Raw genomic sequence first — 19,424 nt, 5'->3', positions numbered from 1 at the left:
CAAAATAAAATTTATACACAGAGTTGTGATATTTCCTGAGGATACAATGTACAGTCAATGTAGGCACACATAAATATGCACCAAATACTGACATCTAGGAGTGGGACAAAGTGTATGGCAAGCTACCATTTGTGTTACAGGGGGATAAGGATGGACTATTATACATATTTACTTTTTTATGCATAAAATATCTCTGGTAACTTAAGGAACTAGGTAGCTGCAGTACAAGAGGTGGGAGACTTTTAATATTGTATACCATTTTGAATTTTGAGCCATGTAAATATACAAAAAATAAAACTTAACACAGACTTACACCCTGCTTTTATGCACTTAGCGGAGTCTTAATTTTATCTTAGCATTCTCACAGAACCAGAAGCCCCAGGTCAGAACATTATTTTAGTTTTGTTTAGCAACTGTTTAAAACTTAAATACCTTGAGAATTAAAAAAAGTGAGTCCTCACAAAAATATCTCCTACTGACTCTCCTTCAGAGTTTTTCACTTTCCTTAATAAGACAACATCAAATAACTGGACTGGAATAAACTAGGAAAGAGAGGAAATGAAAATGACGTTTCTGAAAAGAATATAAAGAAAAGCATAGAGAAGAATCTGTGAAAGAAGGAAGAAACAAGTAAAAATGTAAGTCTGATGATAAATTTTTAGCATTGTACTTCAGTGGCTCATGCAGCAAATGGAAAGATATTTATTATATTTATGGCCAGTATGTTAAGAGATAATAGTAAGGTCTGACATAAAAGTATGAAATAAATTTATAGACCTGAACCTAAAATTTGTCTCATCCGCCATTGCCAGGTCTCTGGAAATTCACCAACCTCACACCATCTTGATGTTTATTCTGACACTGAAGGAAGAAAATAACTAACAACAGCCATTTTTTTTTTTAAATGAATTACACTTCATGTCTCATACCTCATGGAAAACATGAGTTAGTTTTTACTTTAGTTCTAATCAATCACTGTGTACTAATATGGCTATACTGATGGTTTACAACCAGCATCTATTCTAATTGTTGGTGCCTATGTCATCCCAGTTGTTGAATATTTTGAATATCACCTTTGGTTCTAGTGTCACATATCCATGAACCCAGGTGGCCCGACTTAATATTTCTAGGTGGGCCAAGGACCAAGCCTGTGACTTTGGGCATGATTATCTCGCTTCATCTTTGGTTCAGTATTCCTAACTACCTTTGAGATATGGGTCTTTACATTTGAAAGATCTAGTACCCAATATACTTCAACATCTTTAAACTCTCTTCCCAACCTATGTGCTATTGTTGATGTGTATTTTCTTTTTTAAAAACTCAATAATTATTGTTTTAAAAAAATCTGTGTGTTTTAACTTACCTACTTTCCTTCACTGTCATCATTCTCTTTTTCTTTTGCATTTCAAATACTTGTAGCAATTTAAAATTTCCTTTACAGAAGGACTTCCATAAAGGGTCCAGTAATAGCAATTCATTGTTTTTATTGTCTGGAAATATCTTAATTTTGCCCTCTTTCTTGAAAAAAAAATTTGCTACACATGGAATTCTAGCGCGATAATTATTTTCTTTCAGAATAGTTCAGGTATCATTCCATTGTGGCTTCCTCTGTTGCTATTGAGAAATAAGCTGTTGGTCTCCTTTGAAGGCACTGTCTTTTTTTCTGACTGCTTTTAAGATCTTTGGCTATGAGGTGTGTCTGTAATGTGTGTGTTTTTTAAATCCTGTTTTGGGGATTTGTTGGGCTTCTTTAAACACTGACTCTGCTCCATACTGTCTCTTCTTCTAGTATTCCAATTAGAAGACTTTTCTAGCCTCCATTTCCCTCAGACTCTTTCAGCTTATTCCTACGAGCTGCTATTCCATATAATTTCTTCAGCTGTGTCTCTCGATTCATTCACAACTGTTTTTTATATTTCCCTAAAGATCGTCTCCTATATTCAATCTAACAAAACAAATCCTGTTGATGGATTCTATCTTCAAATCTGATTTATTCCTGAATACTCAACTCTATTGCTATCATCCTAGTTTTGGGTCTTATCTATTGTTAGCTAAGTTAGAGGATTTGGGGAGATCTAAAACTTAGCCTGCCCATAACTAAGATATTAAGCTTTCTAAAATACTGGACTTGTTATTTGTTATGTTGGTCTCCTATTACAGAATTTTTATCATCTCTCTACTAAATAATGAATTGAATCCCAAAATATCACAATTCTAGGATCTGGTTTGACTGCCTATCTAGGTACAGATTCTCAGGCCAAAATAGGCCCATCTTCTTTTTGTTCTCTGTATAAGTCATGTGTATTTTTGCTAACATACTTTTGATCTAGTCTTTTTATTAATACCAATCTTTTCAGGCCTCTCTCTTTGCCAAAGCTTTTCCTATTAACTTTCAACATGCTCATTCTGCTTTATGATTTCTCTAAGCCCTTGTGTGAGCAGTTTATATTTTAATTATCTTCACTCAATTAGATACAACTCTCTAGTATTTGAAGTTAAGCCTCAAAATCCTAACCTAAGTCTGACTCCAAGGTTTATGCTTTTTCAAACATAAAACTGCCTCTCAGTATTCAATAAATATTTGTTGATTTGCATAAGAAAAAACAGATGCTATAAAATAATAGATAACAATGTTTTACATTTAACTGTTTTATCTTACTTTGGTTGAAACCAAATAGAATGGTAAATTGCATTAAAATTTTTTAACTTTATTCATGTAAGTAAATTTCGTAGGAAATCCCCTCAAGAGGAGTTCTGTAGTAGCTTATCAGTAAAGATAAACATTAGCTGTTTCAAATATAATTACTTGTTCTCTAATCAATTTTAATGCCAATGTGAGCACACTTGCTCTTATCAAATGTCACAAAACCATTTTTCAGGGAAAATGGTAACTCCTAAAATTTTAAGCCTCACAATTTTAAGCCTAAAGGAATAGTTTACACAGCTACAAGTTTACCCAAGGACCACACTAGTATTAAGGAAAAGATACTAAACGCCTAGTTTTATAAATTATTCTAATGTTGATAAACAACCAATTCAGTTAAAATAGGCTGTACTACGCCAAACTCACCCAATTCATTTATAACAAAGCCATTATCTCTAAACTTCAACAATCAAGAGAGTGACTATTATTTGGATTTATAATGCAGAACCCTCTTTCTGTATTAAAATGTTCTTTTTTTTTCTAAGTAACATAGAAGACATCAAATTATGTCTTGAATTATCTTGAACAATTTGTAGGTTCTATGTTACTGATAAAAGCAACCACTTGGCATGTGGCTTTTTGGGAAATAGTTTCTTAATTCTAGGCCAAATAAGGGAGGATACACTGGGAAAAGTAGACTATTCTTAGTATTTCTCTCATAGGACAGTGTTTATCAATCTTACCTTTCCTGTCCCGTCCTTCATCAACACATACTGGCAGACTTCCTAGGGCAATGCAGAAATCCAGACAAGAGAAGGAAGCACACTAACATAATGGAGGACAGGCTACAGGAGATGGATAGTGTCAGACATCATGCGGGAGAAAAGAAGGAATTATCAAAGTTAGTCACTTTGTTCCAGAGAAACTAAAACGAATTACTTCAAAGGTAAAGAGCAGAAAAAAGATCTTTTATGTATTTGTAGCAAGGCTCCTTTCAATAAGAAGAGAGGAGAGTTGCAGTTAATTTGAAAATTTGTCTTCAGAGGAACAGATATAACTTAGCAAACAGTACAAAGGGACAAAAGATAAATAAGATTCTCCAATTTAAAAATATGAATCAAGAGATATAATTATAGGCTTTGAGAAAAGAGCAGTTAAGAGAGTTGTTCTTTCTTCTCCAAGAGAACACAGACTATTAAAAGCAATAGGAATTCCAATGTTTATATATAAAAATAATGAATGAGGCATATGCACTTAAGTTACATAGCCTTATACTATGAAAAGCAATAATATTGTCACATTTAACATGGAGATCTAGAAACAGAACAAAGTCATCCCAATAAGGAACCTTTCACATCAGGGACAATCTTCTGTTCATATTTGCAGGATATGAAACATCTCTTCTACACCTGCCCTAATAACTTCCCCATCTAGATACCGCAGTGCTTGAAATACTACCACTGGGAGACAAGAGTCCTTCAGATTCAATACAGACTTTGTAATTTAGTACTCCTCACCCCAAATGCAAGATCCTAGGCAAGTTTGAAGCTATTCACACTAGCAATGATTTTGTTTCTTTGATTAGAGGTGGTTTATAAAAATGAATAACTGGATGGGTAAAAGGATAGGAAAGGGGGCGAATGAAGATATGGAACCAAAGAAAAACTATTTTACAACTTTGGGTATAACCAGTTGCTTTGTTATGAAAACATTATAACTTAAATCCTGTGTATGAAATTTAGGCATTTATTTAAGATTAATGCTTAATTTCAACAAAAGTCAATTAAAGTCATAACATTTCTACACAAGGTAAATGACGTTTTTGTCAAGGCTTTATTTTCTGTAAAGTAAAAGGCATAATAATTTATGTAAGAATGAATTCATTTTAAAATTTAAGTGATTTTATCAATTCTGATAACATCTATATAGTCTAGCCAAATTTGTTAAATAAAATGCATACCTCATATTCTTTTCTGCAAACTTTGGAAATATCATTTTTTGAAGACGCCTAAAAGATAACAAATTTCTCCATTAATTTATTATACATGCTATTCAGCACAGGACAAAAAAAAATATAAATTAAGTATATGTTAATTGATGGTATAGTATTCTTTATTTCATCAGCAAAAACCTCATGTTTAAATATTTTAAAGTTTCTAAAAATCAAACAAATATATTTCATGCAATTACTTTAAAATAAACATCAGCCTCAGAATCTACCCAATATGCTAGAACTTCACTCTAATTTTTATGGCTTTAATCTCACATATTAACACAGTCTTTTTGTTATTTCAGAAACTAGATGACTTTGAAGGAAATGTAAATCAGACGACTTTTTTTTTTTTTTAGCTGAATTCCACTCTGTAGCAAATTTTCTTGTGAAGCTCTGCCAGGTTATTTATATTTTGCTTTTTCTTTAACCCTTCATAAGTTTCTCATACTAACTTTTCCTCAGAAAAGATCCAAATATAACAAAGGCGCAACTAAAGAGGGAAAGGCTATGTCTGGTAATTTACAAAAGTTATTTTTATGTAATTCTCTTAATAAGTTTATGAAAAAGATAGCATCTCCTCTACAGATGAAGAAACTGATGATCAGAGAAAAAGCAAGTTATTCATCACATTTAAGTATGTATTTTCTATATAAAACAAGCCAAAACAAATCTACTGAGGGTGGTAATTCTTCCACATGATATCAGTTCCCATTCAGAGATGTAGTTTCAGAGCCATGGGCTCTGGTTCCTCATTCTATTTCCTCCTGTTCTATTACCCAAGCTCATGCAATTTTGAATAGGGCAGCTGACGAGAGGGGGAGAGCAAGCAGCAGAATGGACTGGCAACTGTTTTATGTCCCACTAGATCCATTATAGTTCCAATCTTGCACAACTCAGCTTCATCTCAATGCGTGGAGGAGAGCAGCAGAGAGCCAGCCTGTGTGCTGCCCAAAGAGTGTTGCAGTGGTATATGTGAAAGTGAAGGTGCCACTATGTCTTACATTTTCCTGTCTAGAGACCAGTCACTAGAAAAAGAAAATAAAAGGCTTTTCAGTGGTGGTTTCAGGTCCACCTAAATTTCCCAGTTAAGTCTACTCCCACCACTTGGAGTATGAAGAATTGGAGACCAGTTTTCTCACAATACTCTGAGGAACGACTACGAAAATATACAGTGAGAAAGAACCCAGGGGCCTAACTTGAACTGGACCAGACATACATTAAATCAAAGAGAAGTTATACTTCACTAAGAGTCATGTTCCCCTGAGGAGCAGAGGGGAAATGTAAGAACATACTCAGGGTAAACCCATGATGAAAGACAGAAAGGAAGTTGAAAGCAAAATAAGCCAACTATATCAACTGTTCTCATCTAGGCAGTCCTTAAATTCACATGACCATTTGGAATCATTCAACACTGACCATGCATGACCATAAGCAAAATACAAAAGGCCTCAATTCCTAGAATATTTTTTGTGAGGCAGACAGAAGTTAAGAAAATAAGAGAGGGCTGAGGGCCTTACATACAGCAGCCATAACTGAAAAAGCAGCCAAGTCTAAAAAGAAGTGGTCTATGCGAGAAATGCTAAATGTGCAGCTTTTATCAGTCACATCGCCAAAGGTCTGGGGTGGGCAGGGTTCAAGACATATGCACAGCTAAAACCCAAACTGCACTCCACGCTGCTTAAGAGCCTGATTATCCAGTGTTACCTGCTTGCATGCCTGTCGACACTCCAAGGTAATAGCCAGTTCACAACAGCCTAAGCCAACCCAGCCATCAGACTTCTTAAACACACCTTAAAAACAAAACATTCAAATGTTTTGGTCATAAATAGTGACAAACACAAATAGCACGCCAATTTGGTTCGTGGCTATCACTAAAAGTCAAAGCAAGTGCCCACAGGAAAACTAGCTCAAACAAAATGGCCTCAAAATTATTAAACCCCTCTTCCTTGCTTTATTCCCAAAGCTATCAGTCTTCTCAGGGTCCCTCACAGCAAAATCAAGTCCTTTGTTTTTTCCCTCGTCTCCTTGCCCACCCTGAACTCTCTAGGTCATTTTTACTCTTGGGTAGGTAGCATCTCTAAAGGACATACAGGTTAAGAAAAGCAAGGAGAGGCCTTCCTCACCTTTAGACTGTGAAGCAGAGGCAAAGATTCCAATTTAACTTCATAAACAAACAAAAAAGGGCACAAGTATTATTAAATTTAAAAATATTAAATACCTAGAGTAGTATAAAACCCATGATGCTTTTTAAAAACTGCTACTTAGCAAACAAACAGGAACAGCTCCTGTGAGCCAGGAGAGGCTTCAATGGGTGAACTTCGTCATGGGGCAAAATGACTCTTCTGGTTCAGTTTATGCATAGCAGCTATTTCTCCAACTAAATCACTGTGATACTAATAAGAGATATCACAGTATCACTTTTTATAAAATTATAAAAAGTATTCTAATGTATTTTTTAAGATCACTTTTTGCCATCATAAATGTCAATGAATGACTCTAGATTAAAATTAAGAGATAATAATTATGAAAAGAGAAAAGATATTTATGCTTATAGGGATGCTGCAAATTCGGCCTTATTTCCCTTAAAAAATGCTTTATGCTGCTTCCATGTAACATGTAGATCTTCAAATCCACACATACATTAAATCAGATTACTATTTACATTTGAAAAAAATGTCAGGGATTCAAGGCAATAGATGACATAATTCTCTAAATAAAATTAGGACTTAATACAAATAGAAGCATTCTGCTAAGAAACTAACAAATGCAAACAAGTGGCCCATAAATAGACAAAATTCTCAAAATATAATTATAAACCACCCCAATTGTTACAACTGGCTAAAAATACTACATATCGCCTTCTGTATCCCTACATGTTTTAATAGCACAAAGGGCAATAGGCTCCCATCTAGCCCCCATTGCCTGGTATAGCTTCTTCTAAATCTTTGCTGCTTGCTATTCAGAATAACTCTCATTTTAGATATAATTTCGAAAGGAATCAACGTAAGTCATGAACTCTGTGAACTTTTACAGCATAATGCAGTAAGCTGCTGTTTCCACATACCTAGTGGCCTCTTATGGAGATTATGGTTTGGAAAGAAGTAAGGGAGTGGGGCAGGAGAGGAGGAGACGGGGAGAGGAGGAGAGAGACAGAGACAGAGAGACAGAGACAGAGACGGCGGGGGAGAGAGAGAGAGAGAGAGAGAGAGAGAGAGAGAGAGAGAGAGGGTGTGTGTGTGTGTGTGTGTGTGTGTATAAATTACAAATTCCAGAACATTAGGCAGAGAGACAATTAGGAAAACAGGCAAGGATGTAGGCAATCACAGGAAGGCAAATAGTACAAATTGTTTAAACTGTGTGACAGCCTTTCAAGTTCAGAGATTTTTTCAAGGCACTGGCTTTAACCAGGACTGGAAAATAAACTTTAATCTTAAGAAACTGTGAATGCCAGGTTAGGGAGTTTGGGCTTCATTCCAATAGAAATGGATATCCCTCAGGGATTTTTTTGAAGGGCTGGGATGACAGCTATGATGTGTTAAAACATCAGTTACAAGTTTATTACAATATTTTATCCCAAGAATGTAACAATAGAGGCTTAAACTAAGGGTAGAGAGGACAGATGCAAAATTTTACAAGAGGAGAGCTCAAAAGAAAAATTGGTCAAAGATAACTTGGTTTCCAGTCTAGTGTCATTCACAAGAGAGGCAAATATAAGATGAGTTTAGTTTTGGATTTTCACTTCAGATACACCTGGATGCAGAGATCTAGGTAGAGATGTCTAGAAGTCACAAACAATGACCTGGATTTGAAAGTTCCTTCCCAAAGCTGATTAGTTACCAGGATGAGTGTGGAGAGAGAAAAGGATGACACACAGGAACAACCACAGTCCTTGTGGTGGGGAAGTAAGAGGAAAAAGGTAAGAGAGAGCAAGGTGCAGTCACAAGGAGGTAGTGGTCAATAATATCAAGTGTCACAGGGAAGTCAAAGAGAAAAAGCTATAAGACCTAGGAACCAAGAGATCCTGTTGATCTTTTCAAAGACCAGTTTCAATAGAATGGTAGAAGTGGAGACAAGAGTACAAAGTTAAGTATTGAGTGAATGAGAATAAATTATACATTTGCAAATTTGGGTGCCTATGGGAAGGAGAGGACAGAAGCTCAAGGGTATACATTAGGTTATAGGACTATAACTATATGACACAGATTATACAATCACAGTAAGTTTTTAAAAATAAAATGTTAAATGTTACATTTCTGTTGCTTACCTGGCAAAGATGAATTCATACAACTCCAAATTTCAACCTAAAATTGTAATCACCAAAAGGTTTTTATATAGATAACCAGTTCCTAAATATGACACTTAATTTCTACAGAAATTCTGTATGGATGATTTGATTATGTTTGTGTCTATACAATCAATGTTCTAGGACTATGAGTATCAACCAGCTATTTAGGGGAAAAAAATAAAACAGATGCAAAACGTCACTTGCTCTTTTTCCATCTTCCCATCTAAGAGCACTGAAGATTAGTCTGGTTACTCAGGATGCTTACTGGAATCAATGTTTCCAAGCACAAAGACAAATGTATCTGTAGAGTGACTAAAGGAAAATGTATCAGAACTTCTCTCACCTCACATAACGTAAGCTACCATATCTAAAGAGGCTTCTCATGGCAAACTCAGACTTTCTTAGCCTGGTCCATAAGCATTCCAAATACTGAGGATGGCCCAAGCATTAGAGACATTTTAAGTTACATGATTCAGACTGGCAAGCAATACATCTATCATATACAAGAAAATGGGAAGACAGGAATAATGAGATAGGCATAACGAGAAGTCACACATTTTCCTTTATCTCAAATACAACTTTCCAAAGTAAAAATAAATATAAAATTTATTATAGTTTTCATAAAATTTTCAAAATATAATAATACATAAAATTCCAAATTCAAGATAAACTATTATAATTAAATTTAAAGACTGGAATAAATTTGTATTTAATATTGTTTTTACCTAAATCATGGAATAAACAATAAAAGTGAGACAATATTCTATCTAGCAATTTGTGTGAAGATCTTTTTAAAGTACCTAGTTAAATCTAACATTTTACTTTGACTACAAACCTCATTCACATTGAACATTTTGCTAAATCTAAAAGTAACTCGTTAGATGGCTTTATTTAAACAAAAGCTTACACAGTTGGGTTAAACAAGACCTACCATTGTTTCAGGGCAATAATCTGGCGCTCGTTGCAACAGATGTTTTAGTCGGGATTCACTTTTTGAGGAGAATATCTATTTGACAAAAAAAAAGTTTTTGTAGCATTTTTCATAAGAAATAAGTAAAATTTATTATTCTCTAAATTTATCAGGTATCTAGAATATTTTCCAACTTCTTTTTGTAAATAGAAAACCATTGGAAAGATCTAAATTAAACTGAAGTAACATTTCTTAAAAGGTTGGTTAGTCTGGCAACTAATCAAGAAAATCCAAATATACCAAAGTCTAGACCCCATTTTCTAATGACCGAAAATGGAGAAAACCAGGCTACCAACCTGTTAGAAGACAGGGAAGAAAAAGAAAGAAGAAAACAGAAAAAGAAGAAAAAAATGATAAATTTATTCTAAACTGTTCCATAAACTGCTTTTAGTCAACTGACCACAATGAAAAATAGACTATGCTACTCCCTTGGTATTGGTGAAGAACAAATTTATAAATAGCATTATGGGATAAACTTCTCTGTAAAATGCCATAAAATAGAGACAAAGCCATTTTTTAATATAGATGCTAAGGAGCTGACAAGTTCATTCAACAGTCTAACTGGCTCACTTCCAAACAGGACTGTAATTAATGCAATTACAATTTGATGTCTCAGTAAATTATAAATCATTACGTGTATCAGACAGACCTTCACGGTTACCTGCAAACAGCTGAGACTGTAAAATCCATGAACAGTAAAGACAATGAAAAAGGATTTCTCTCCACTTAGTTTTAGAAGCCACTTTTCTCCCAAACTACCAACTATAATTAGTAAGTAAAGAAAGCTAGAATATCACCATTTTGCAACCCCTAGTGCATTTAGGGAATTATCTACAATGACTACTAACATTACAAAAAGAGACAACCAGACACAATAACACTTATAAGGAAGACTTAACAAACAAAACAAAAATAAAACCTGAATTTGATCAAGCCTCAGGATCCATTTCAGAAGATAGCTGCTAGCCATGTGTGGCTATTTAAATTTAAACTGAAATCAATTAAAATTAAATAAAATTTAAAATTCAGTTCCTCGGTTTTTTTAATCATATTTCAAGTATTCACTTGGCACACATGACTAGTGGTTACTGTAATGGATCACATGAATATAGAATATTTTCGTTACTGTAGAAAGTTCTATTGAACACCTCTGCTCTAAATCTACCTACTAATTACTAAGAAATGTAGAGTATAAAGGAATACATTAAACGACACCACGGAGATGCGAACAGCGTAATTCAGACTGTGGGAAACTCTACAGGATAAAATGACCAGATTTATTCATTAAATAAAATGCAAGAAGAAACCCATAGTTCAAAAGATATTTAAAAGACATATAACCAATTGCTATGCATATCTCACTTGGATCCTGATTCAAACTAAAAAAAAAAAAAAAACAAGGGGTGAGGGGGACAACTTATGAAACGATTAAGAAATCTGAAAAAACTAGATATTTGAATATTACATTTTAAAAGTGAGTTATTTTTATATCACTTTAATGAGTACTTATAATTTATAGATAAAAACTGAAAATTTATGGGTCAAATGATATGACAAATGGAATTTACTGCAATATAAACTTGTTTCAATATAATGGGGGGGGAATTGGGGTATAAATGAAACACAACTGGCCTTGTTAATAATGTTGAAGTTGAATATGGGGGTTCATTATGCTTTGCTTTACTTTTGTGTATATTTAAAAATTCCCATTATAAAAAGATAAAAAGAAAAACAAGAAAAATATATGTAAAAAGAAGACAATAATGAAAAGCAAGAAAGTAAAGAAGAGACAGAAAGAAAGGAATAAGCACAAGACACTGGTAGTGGAATGGGAAGAAACAGAGAAAGCTTTGTTTCCACTCATTCATCTCTTCTCCCTCAACTCCATTTCCTCACAAAACGGAAATAAAGCAAAACACCAACAATACCCACAACGGTTTAGAACAGCAGAAAGAACAATGAAGTAAGCCACCTACTTGGCCTTACTTAGCCTGGTGGCTAAGAGCATGGATTTGTAATCAAACACATTTGGGTTTGAGCCCCTGCTACTCAGTTACTGCCTTAGAGACTCTTAGCAAGTTATTTAACCTTTCTGTACCTCTACGTCCTCATCTACAAAATGCAGATAACAACATTATCTCCCTCAAGGACTTAGTGTGAGAATTAAATGAAATAATATCTGTAAAGAGCCTGGCACATAAGAAAAAATAAAATAAAAATTTGCTCCCCAGGTTCCAGTTTTTTGAATAGCTAACAAGCAAAATAAAGAAGTTAGATAATTTATCAGGTCCCTTCTGTCTCTAAAATCATGATTCTATAAAGTATAATGAATTAAACTGAGAAACATTGTTATGAAGAATATAAATAACTAAGATAACTTATTAAGAATATAAATAAGTAATAATATTAGGAATATAAATAAGCTAAATAATTAATTTAGCTTAAAGAAGGCAGCATGTATATACCTTCAGATGATTTGGTAGACTTGAACATTAGCAGTTACTTTTTTCACTGAACTGATAATCACACCTAAAAAGAAAGATGAATGCTTACCCAGAATATATATTAGAATATATACTATGATTATACAAATCATCTCAGAGCAAATATTTAATAACCAAACTTGTACCCTATTCAAGGCAGAAACAATCACATCACAGGGCTTACAATCCTGATCTTGAGAGCTTTTTTTATCCATTCTTATCCCCTCTTTCTGTCATAACTCATTTCCCTTTGTCTTCAAACAAGCAAAGGCCTCTTATCTTGAAACAAATCTTTATTTCCTGCACTGACTTCTCCAACTAATATTCCACTTTTTCCTTTCATTGCGTCCATTCAAACAACTCACAAATATTCACTGACCAGCTTCCACACACAAGGGCATGAGTACAACAAAGATGAATGTCACAATCTCTATATTCAAAGAATTTATAGTACAGTTGGGGAGATAAGGTATAGTTAAAAACTGAATAGATTTTTGCAAGTTTGAAATATTATAATAAATTTAAATTTTTCAAAAAAATGTTTTAAATTTCTGCAGATGACTTTTAGTGTCCTACCACTCCCCTCAATCTAGAAATATTTATGGAGAGTTCTGCATGTTAGGCACTATTCTAAGCACAGAGAATTCAGCATAAACAACGCAAAGTCTCTGCTCTAGAATATCTCCCTTAACAGTTTTCTTCTTAAAACTAAGGGCCTTTTCTCAGATCTCAAGCTTCTTAACTTTTATTTGGCATCTGACACCTTTTTTTTTTTTAATGTTCACTATTATAAAACACCAGCCTTGACTTATCTAAATTCAAATTCTAAAAGTTTTTTTTTCTCTCGCCTACAGCACCTGGAATTCCTAGGTGGTCTCCCATCCAAGTACTAACCAGGCCCGACCTTGCTTAGCTTCCAAGACCAGAAGAGATCGGGCCATTCAGGGTGGCATGGCCATAGACAAATTCTAAAAGCTTTAATCTCAAATCTCCAACTGTCTTCACATAGTGGTTTTCACTGATAATTCGGCAATTCACCTTCCCCCCAAACAAAATCTTTTCCCCAGCCTCCATCAGCAGTACTACTATTCACTTCAACTCAAAACCTAAATATCAGCAGGACTCCACTCTTTCTTCCCTTCCTACTGGTTGAAGAAATAATGGTTCCTCACTCCTGGTATTTCCTTTCATTTTGAGTGAGCTCTGCCTGGCATCTCTACACCACTCACTCACTGCTCCTGTGACTGGAATAACTGACTTACCTGACTGCTGAGTTTGGTAGGAGAAAGTGAACATATGTAACCCAGTTCTTAGCTCTCCTCCTCTGCGAGTAAATCTAATTCTGTAGCTCAGTGTGTGTCTGAAGATAAAAGTTACATTCAACATTTGTGTAACTAGTAATAAGAGTAATATCTGGGGTCCTATTTGCCTTAATTCTCAGTTAGTTAAAAACAAGGTCAGAGAAAAATGTTCTTTACTGGGGTAACTATAGCATCCACTTAATTTGCTAAGTTATAGAATTTCTAATATTTCTTATTTTAAGAAATTAGACCTTGCCTGTCACAGGTACCTCGTAAAAATTAATCACCCTATCGTACATCGGTGGAAAAAAAACAAGAGGAAACAAAGCAAAAGGTCAGGAAATTAGCACTTCCAAAAGTAGCAGAGCTACTTCAAAAGCCCCTTTATGGTGACACCATCGAGAGGTCATTTTTGTTTCTAAAAGGTATTTTTCTGGCAATAAATTTGTAGAAAACTTAATTCGCTATAGTATTTTGATATGAATTCCCTAGCAGCTATTTAGATGAGCTGAGTCACTGTTTTGCTTTATAATTAAAAAGTATTTTACAAAATCTTTATAAAATCATAATACTGTTTGAGAGATTTTTTAATCCCAGTTATATAGCTCTCTCAGTTTCAGAAAGTGTTAAAACCCAGGTTCTTACTTGAAAACTTGATTGAGGCCATTAATTCTCAAGCACTAAAGCTAGAACTACACAACCATAATGCTCAAAGAAAGGTAAGACTTTAGGAACAGTCACTGTCTCAGTGGAACTTGCCTGAAAAAGCCCAACCAAAAAATTCAAACCTGTAGTAGAAAAGTTTCAAAAGTAGAACAATGAACACTCAGTCTTCATCTAGAGTCACCCACTATTAACATTTGCAACATTTGCTTTAACTCTACATAAACTCATATTATCACTATTATTTTGAAGAAACATTTTAGAATTCAGTACAGACATGATCATTCATTCCTAAATCCCTGCATGTATCTCCTAAGAACAAGGACACCATTCTCCCTAACTACGGTACATCACCAAATTCAAGATCACAGCACCGATACAATATTATTACAGTCCATATTCAAATTTCACCTATTTATCCCAATAATGTCCTTTATAGTAATCTTTTTTTTTTTTTTTTTAAATTCCAGGATCCGATCCACAATTATGCATTGCATTTAGTTGTCATGTCTCTTTAGTTTCCTTTAATCTGGAAGTTTCTTACAACCTTTGTTTTCAGTGTGTATCTAGAGATAAAAGTTACATTCCACATTTGTATAACTAATAATAAGAGTAATATCTGGGGTCCTATTTGAAGAGTACAGGCTATTGTTTTGAGGATTAGCCCTCAATCCAGGTTGACCCTATTGCTTCCTCAGGTTATGCATATGGGCCAGGAATTCTACATGAGATACTGTGCTCCTTTTCAGTGCATCATGTCAGCAGACATGTTAATTTGTTCCATTACTGGTGTTATGAACTCTGATTACTTAGTTAAATTGCTATCCAACAGATTTCTCCAAAACAATTATACTTAATAAACAATTACATAACCAATACCCTCTAGAATTATTACGTAAGCTTACCTGTTCACATACGTCACGGCACATTTGGTTATCCTTTGAATGATTACAACACAATGCACCTAGGAAGAAAAAATAAACACCCGATATTGCCCACTTTAAATTACAAGATGGTTAAGCTAAATCAGATGGTTACACAAACCATTTATTAAACAGATTGTTATTATTCATTTTAACTCAATAAACCTTTACTATGTCTCTATTAGAAGCAAAGTACAATGCTCGGTTGGTTTTAGGACATAGTTCTCGCCCTCAAGAAGCTTGCAGTCTTAACAAGGGAGACAGTCATGTAATAATAACAGCTACTATGTACTGTGTACCTTCTATGTGCCAGAATTTTACTAAGTTTGCTTTGCATTATCTCATTCAATACTTACACAATTGCCCTATGGCCTAGATTCTATTATCACATCTATAATATTAAGGTTAAATGATAAAAAGACAGTGAATTTTGTTTTAGAAGTGTTAATTTTAAGGACAGGACACCAGATGGAAATTCCAGTAAAGTCAGAAATCCAAGTCTGGTTTGCAGGTAAAGCCAAGCCTAAAGATCCAAATTTGGAAGTCGTCAGCATAAAGGGAGGTATATGAAAATGCATGGCATTGCCTAGAAAGAGTTTCTAGTGAAAAGTGACCACAGCCCCAAATTCTAAAAAACAGCAACATCTGAGACATGGGAAGAAACAAAGAGATTAAGATGCAATAGGCAGAGAGACAGGTTAACCACAAGAAAGCGGTATCACAGAAGAGCGGGTAGTTAGTGTCACATACCAGAACAGTCAGGTTAGATTGAAGACTCAAAAAAGGAAATGAATTTACTAATTAGAAGGCCACTTAATGACTTTCACAAGGTACTTTCTGTGGAGCTGGTAGAAGAGAATGATATTAAAGAGAGGTGAGGAAGTATAAACAGCAAATATAGGCTCTCAAGAACTCTAGCAGTGAAGGGAGGGAAAAGGGAATGGTAGTTACAGAAAGATCCAAGAGCAAGGGAAGATTTTTTATGTTTTTTTGTTTGTTTGTTTGTTTTGTTCATTTGTTTTTTAGAGCAGACTGTCCTTGGTTCCTTAAGAGGGAGACTCTATATCCGGGAGTAACAGGAATGTCTCTGCTACGCTAATGAGCTGGCCCAGGGTCTCACCTAGATAGCTTTAGGGTGGGAACTGGCCATGCCAGAAAGATCAACCATATCAGAAGGTTGGGGCTTTGAGCCACATGATAATCACTCCAACCTCCCAACCTCCAGTGGGACAGGGAAGCAGGAGATTGAGTTCAACCACATGGCCAATAATTCATTCAATCATGCCTATGGAATGAAATCCCTATAAAAACGCTAGATACCGAAGCTCAGTGGACCTTTCCTAGTTGGTGAAAACACTGATGTGCCAGGCGGGTGATGCACACTGATTTCATGAGGAAAGGGTACAGAAGCTCTGCATTTCCTCCCAGACCTCACCCTGTGTCTCTTCATTTGACTGGTCTTCCTGATTTATATTCTTTATAATAAGACTATAATCATAATTACAGTGCCTCCCTGATTTGTATGAGTCTTTCCAGGAAATTACCAATTCTGAGGGGTCATGGGAAGCCTGGATTTACAGCCAGTTGGTCAGAAGTATGGGTGACCTTTGGGGGACCCCCGAAGTTTGGCTGGTGTCTGAAGTAAGGGCAGTCTTGTTGGGGCCCATGCCCTTTAACTTGTGGGGTCTCTTCTAACTCTGGGTGGTTAGTGCCAGAATTGAAATGCTGTATACCCAACTGTGGTAGAAACAAATTATGGGATGTGGGATCAAGAAGAGGCATTATATTTGGGGCTAAGGATACAGTAGTGAATAAATGTTATGCTCTCCGACTTCATCCAGGGTACAGTCTGATGACAGAACAAAGTCTAGACAAGAGGAAAGGATATAAGGATACTCATAAATTAAGAGGAAATTCAACAGCCTCTATTTTCACAGTGAAATAGAGATTAGGTCTGAAAACAAAAAGGGTTGAGATAGGGTTGGGGGCTCAGTCTGAAATTGCAGAGATCTGTAACAGCCACTTGGGAGAATAGAGAAAGATATGTTTCTCAAACTTGTGTTCTATGAAACACTGTTTCATGATTCATTAATATCTATCCCTCAAGAGAAAATGTTTCATGTTCAAATAAATTTGGAAATGAAGGATTAAAAAAGAGTGAATTCTTCACTTCAAGATGTCACGAAGCTTTTACTATACTAATATTCATTATTACTCTCCTAATAAAAGGTCTAAGTAGACAGATTTCTCACAGCATGAAAGCTTTTTTTCATGCCATTTAACATTTCAGAGCACCAGTTTGAGAAATATCAAATTAGAGAAAACGAAAAATATTGCCAAGCAGCATTATGGGCCCAGAGAAATTGATAAATTGGCTAGAGATAATCGGAAGGGGCATGTTACTACTAGAGTGTAGCTAACTGGAAAAAATATACAGCTGGATTGATTGATAAGGGCTGACTAGACTGGCAAGTCAAAAGAGACAAGATGAAAATATATTTCAAGCAGCTAGATATGATACAATGGTTTAATATATATATATGTTTGCAACATAATTTCTTCAAGTGAAACCTATATAACTTCAATATACCAGTAAGATGAAAGCAGAGCTTTTTTGATTGAAAGAACTGGTATTGGGGAGAAATGAGTGAATAAACGAATAAAAGAAGTCCTCTTTAGATCTTACCAACAAGTCTTCTAAGTTTGAAACTGAAAACTGTTTCTCCATAAAGCTGTGGGTGAAAAAGGGGCCACAAACTAAAACCTGACAAGCTCAGGGGAGGTCCACCTGGCAGGCCTTGCAAACTGAGAACCACATAAGGGTGGTCTGGACTTAAAAATTCCTAACTAAAAGCAGGTCATGGTGGGTAGTCTTATAGATTCCTTGACAAAGGTCAGTCTTTAACTTTGAAATTGTTTATTGTCTTTGTGCATCTAAGATAACATACCTTTAAAATGTCAGAGTAATCTTTTCCAGACCCCTAGAAGGCACAACCACGGGCACCAGAGCATGAGACCACATTGTTATCTGTTGCCCACACACCATCTCTATGGATTGTAAATGGTAACTATTCCATACCCACCAATGTAAAAGATGCACGTGTCTCTCCATTTTACTTTTTATCCACTCTCAGAGATTTCCCTACTTTGCATTCTCCCACCTCTTTAATCTACCACCAATGAATCTCATAAACTCTCCTTACCTTGCCTTTTTTGATTCTAATGTATAAAGTAAGCTGTAAAACTGCCATTCTCCAAAGCATTTCCTCAATCTGTTGAGATTTTGCTTCCCAGCAATTATCATCAGTTTGTCTCAAACTCTTACAAGACTTTTTCTTATGGTGGATGTTCTTTCACCGACAAAGCAATAACCGGGTATATATGATATCATTGGCATATTACAATAGTTTGGTTTCATAAAAGACTATTGTGAGGCTGGCTTTCTAACATTATTTCTATGGGAAAGTGTCTTGAAATTCTAAACATCTGACAAGAATTCTGAATAACATATAAAACTTTCACTAAGTTTCAGAAGAGAAAAAGGTCTTTACTTTTTAAAAAAATTATTTTATTTAGTTTCAAGTATACAGTACATTGGTTAGACATCTATATAATTCATAAAACGATCCCCCCATTTGCTTCCTCCCTCCCCTGACCTTCCACCTAGTTAACTGCATTAATGCTAACTGCATTCCCTATGCTGTGCTCTCCATCCCCATGACCATCCATCAGCTACTCATTTGTACTTCTTTAGCCCTTCACAGCATTCTCTCAGCCCCCCAAACCCCTCTTCCCTCTGTACGACATCAAACTGTCCACTATATTTGTGAGTCTGTTTTTGATTAGTTTGTTCTTTTTATTCCTTAGGTTCCGCATATAAGTGAAATCATATAGTGTTTACCTTACTGTCTGACTTAAATACCTTCTAGGTCCATCAAAGCACTATCTTTTTCTATCCCCTTCCTTTTTATATGTAGAGGTGTCTTGTTTTCTTATCCTTTCAGCCACTCTATCTTTTGGTTGGAGCACTTAATTCTTTTCCATTTAAGATACTTATTAATAGGAATGTAGTTGTTACCATTCTTTATTCGTTTTTTCTTCTTAAAGAAGTCCCTCCAACATTTCCTGTAATACTGGCTTGGTGGTGATAAATTCCTTTAGC

At 35.1% G+C, this 19,424-nt stretch overlaps 1 protein-coding gene and 1 pseudogene across 1 annotated transcript in view; both read right to left on the bottom strand.

Annotated features, from left to right (window-relative positions):
• The window catches only part of RECK (reversion inducing cysteine rich protein with kazal motifs), a 63,821-nt gene that overhangs the window by 33,939 nt on the left and 10,458 nt on the right, over positions 1 to 19,424 (bottom strand). The window contains exons 2-6 of the mRNA XM_011366296.2: positions 15,245 to 15,303; positions 9,854 to 9,928; positions 8,902 to 8,938; positions 6,342 to 6,427; positions 4,605 to 4,652 (exon numbers count right to left, since the gene is read on the bottom strand). Coding sequence (XP_011364598.1) covers positions 4,605 to 4,652; positions 6,342 to 6,427; positions 8,902 to 8,938; positions 9,854 to 9,928; positions 15,245 to 15,303 — 305 coding nt within the window. The remainder of the gene's footprint in view (positions 1 to 4,604; positions 4,653 to 6,341; positions 6,428 to 8,901; positions 8,939 to 9,853; positions 9,929 to 15,244; positions 15,304 to 19,424) is intronic.
• LOC111743835 lies at positions 13,221 to 13,338 on the bottom strand (annotated as a pseudogene).

This window comes from Pteropus vampyrus, unplaced genomic scaffold (genome assembly GCF_000151845.1).
Source record: "Pteropus vampyrus isolate Shadow unplaced genomic scaffold, Pvam_2.0 Scaffold123, whole genome shotgun sequence".
Classification (NCBI taxonomy): Eukaryota; Metazoa; Chordata; class Mammalia; order Chiroptera; family Pteropodidae; genus Pteropus; species Pteropus vampyrus.
The sequence above is the reverse complement of the archived record's forward strand: the minus strand, read 5'-3'. Positions and strand labels throughout refer to the sequence as shown.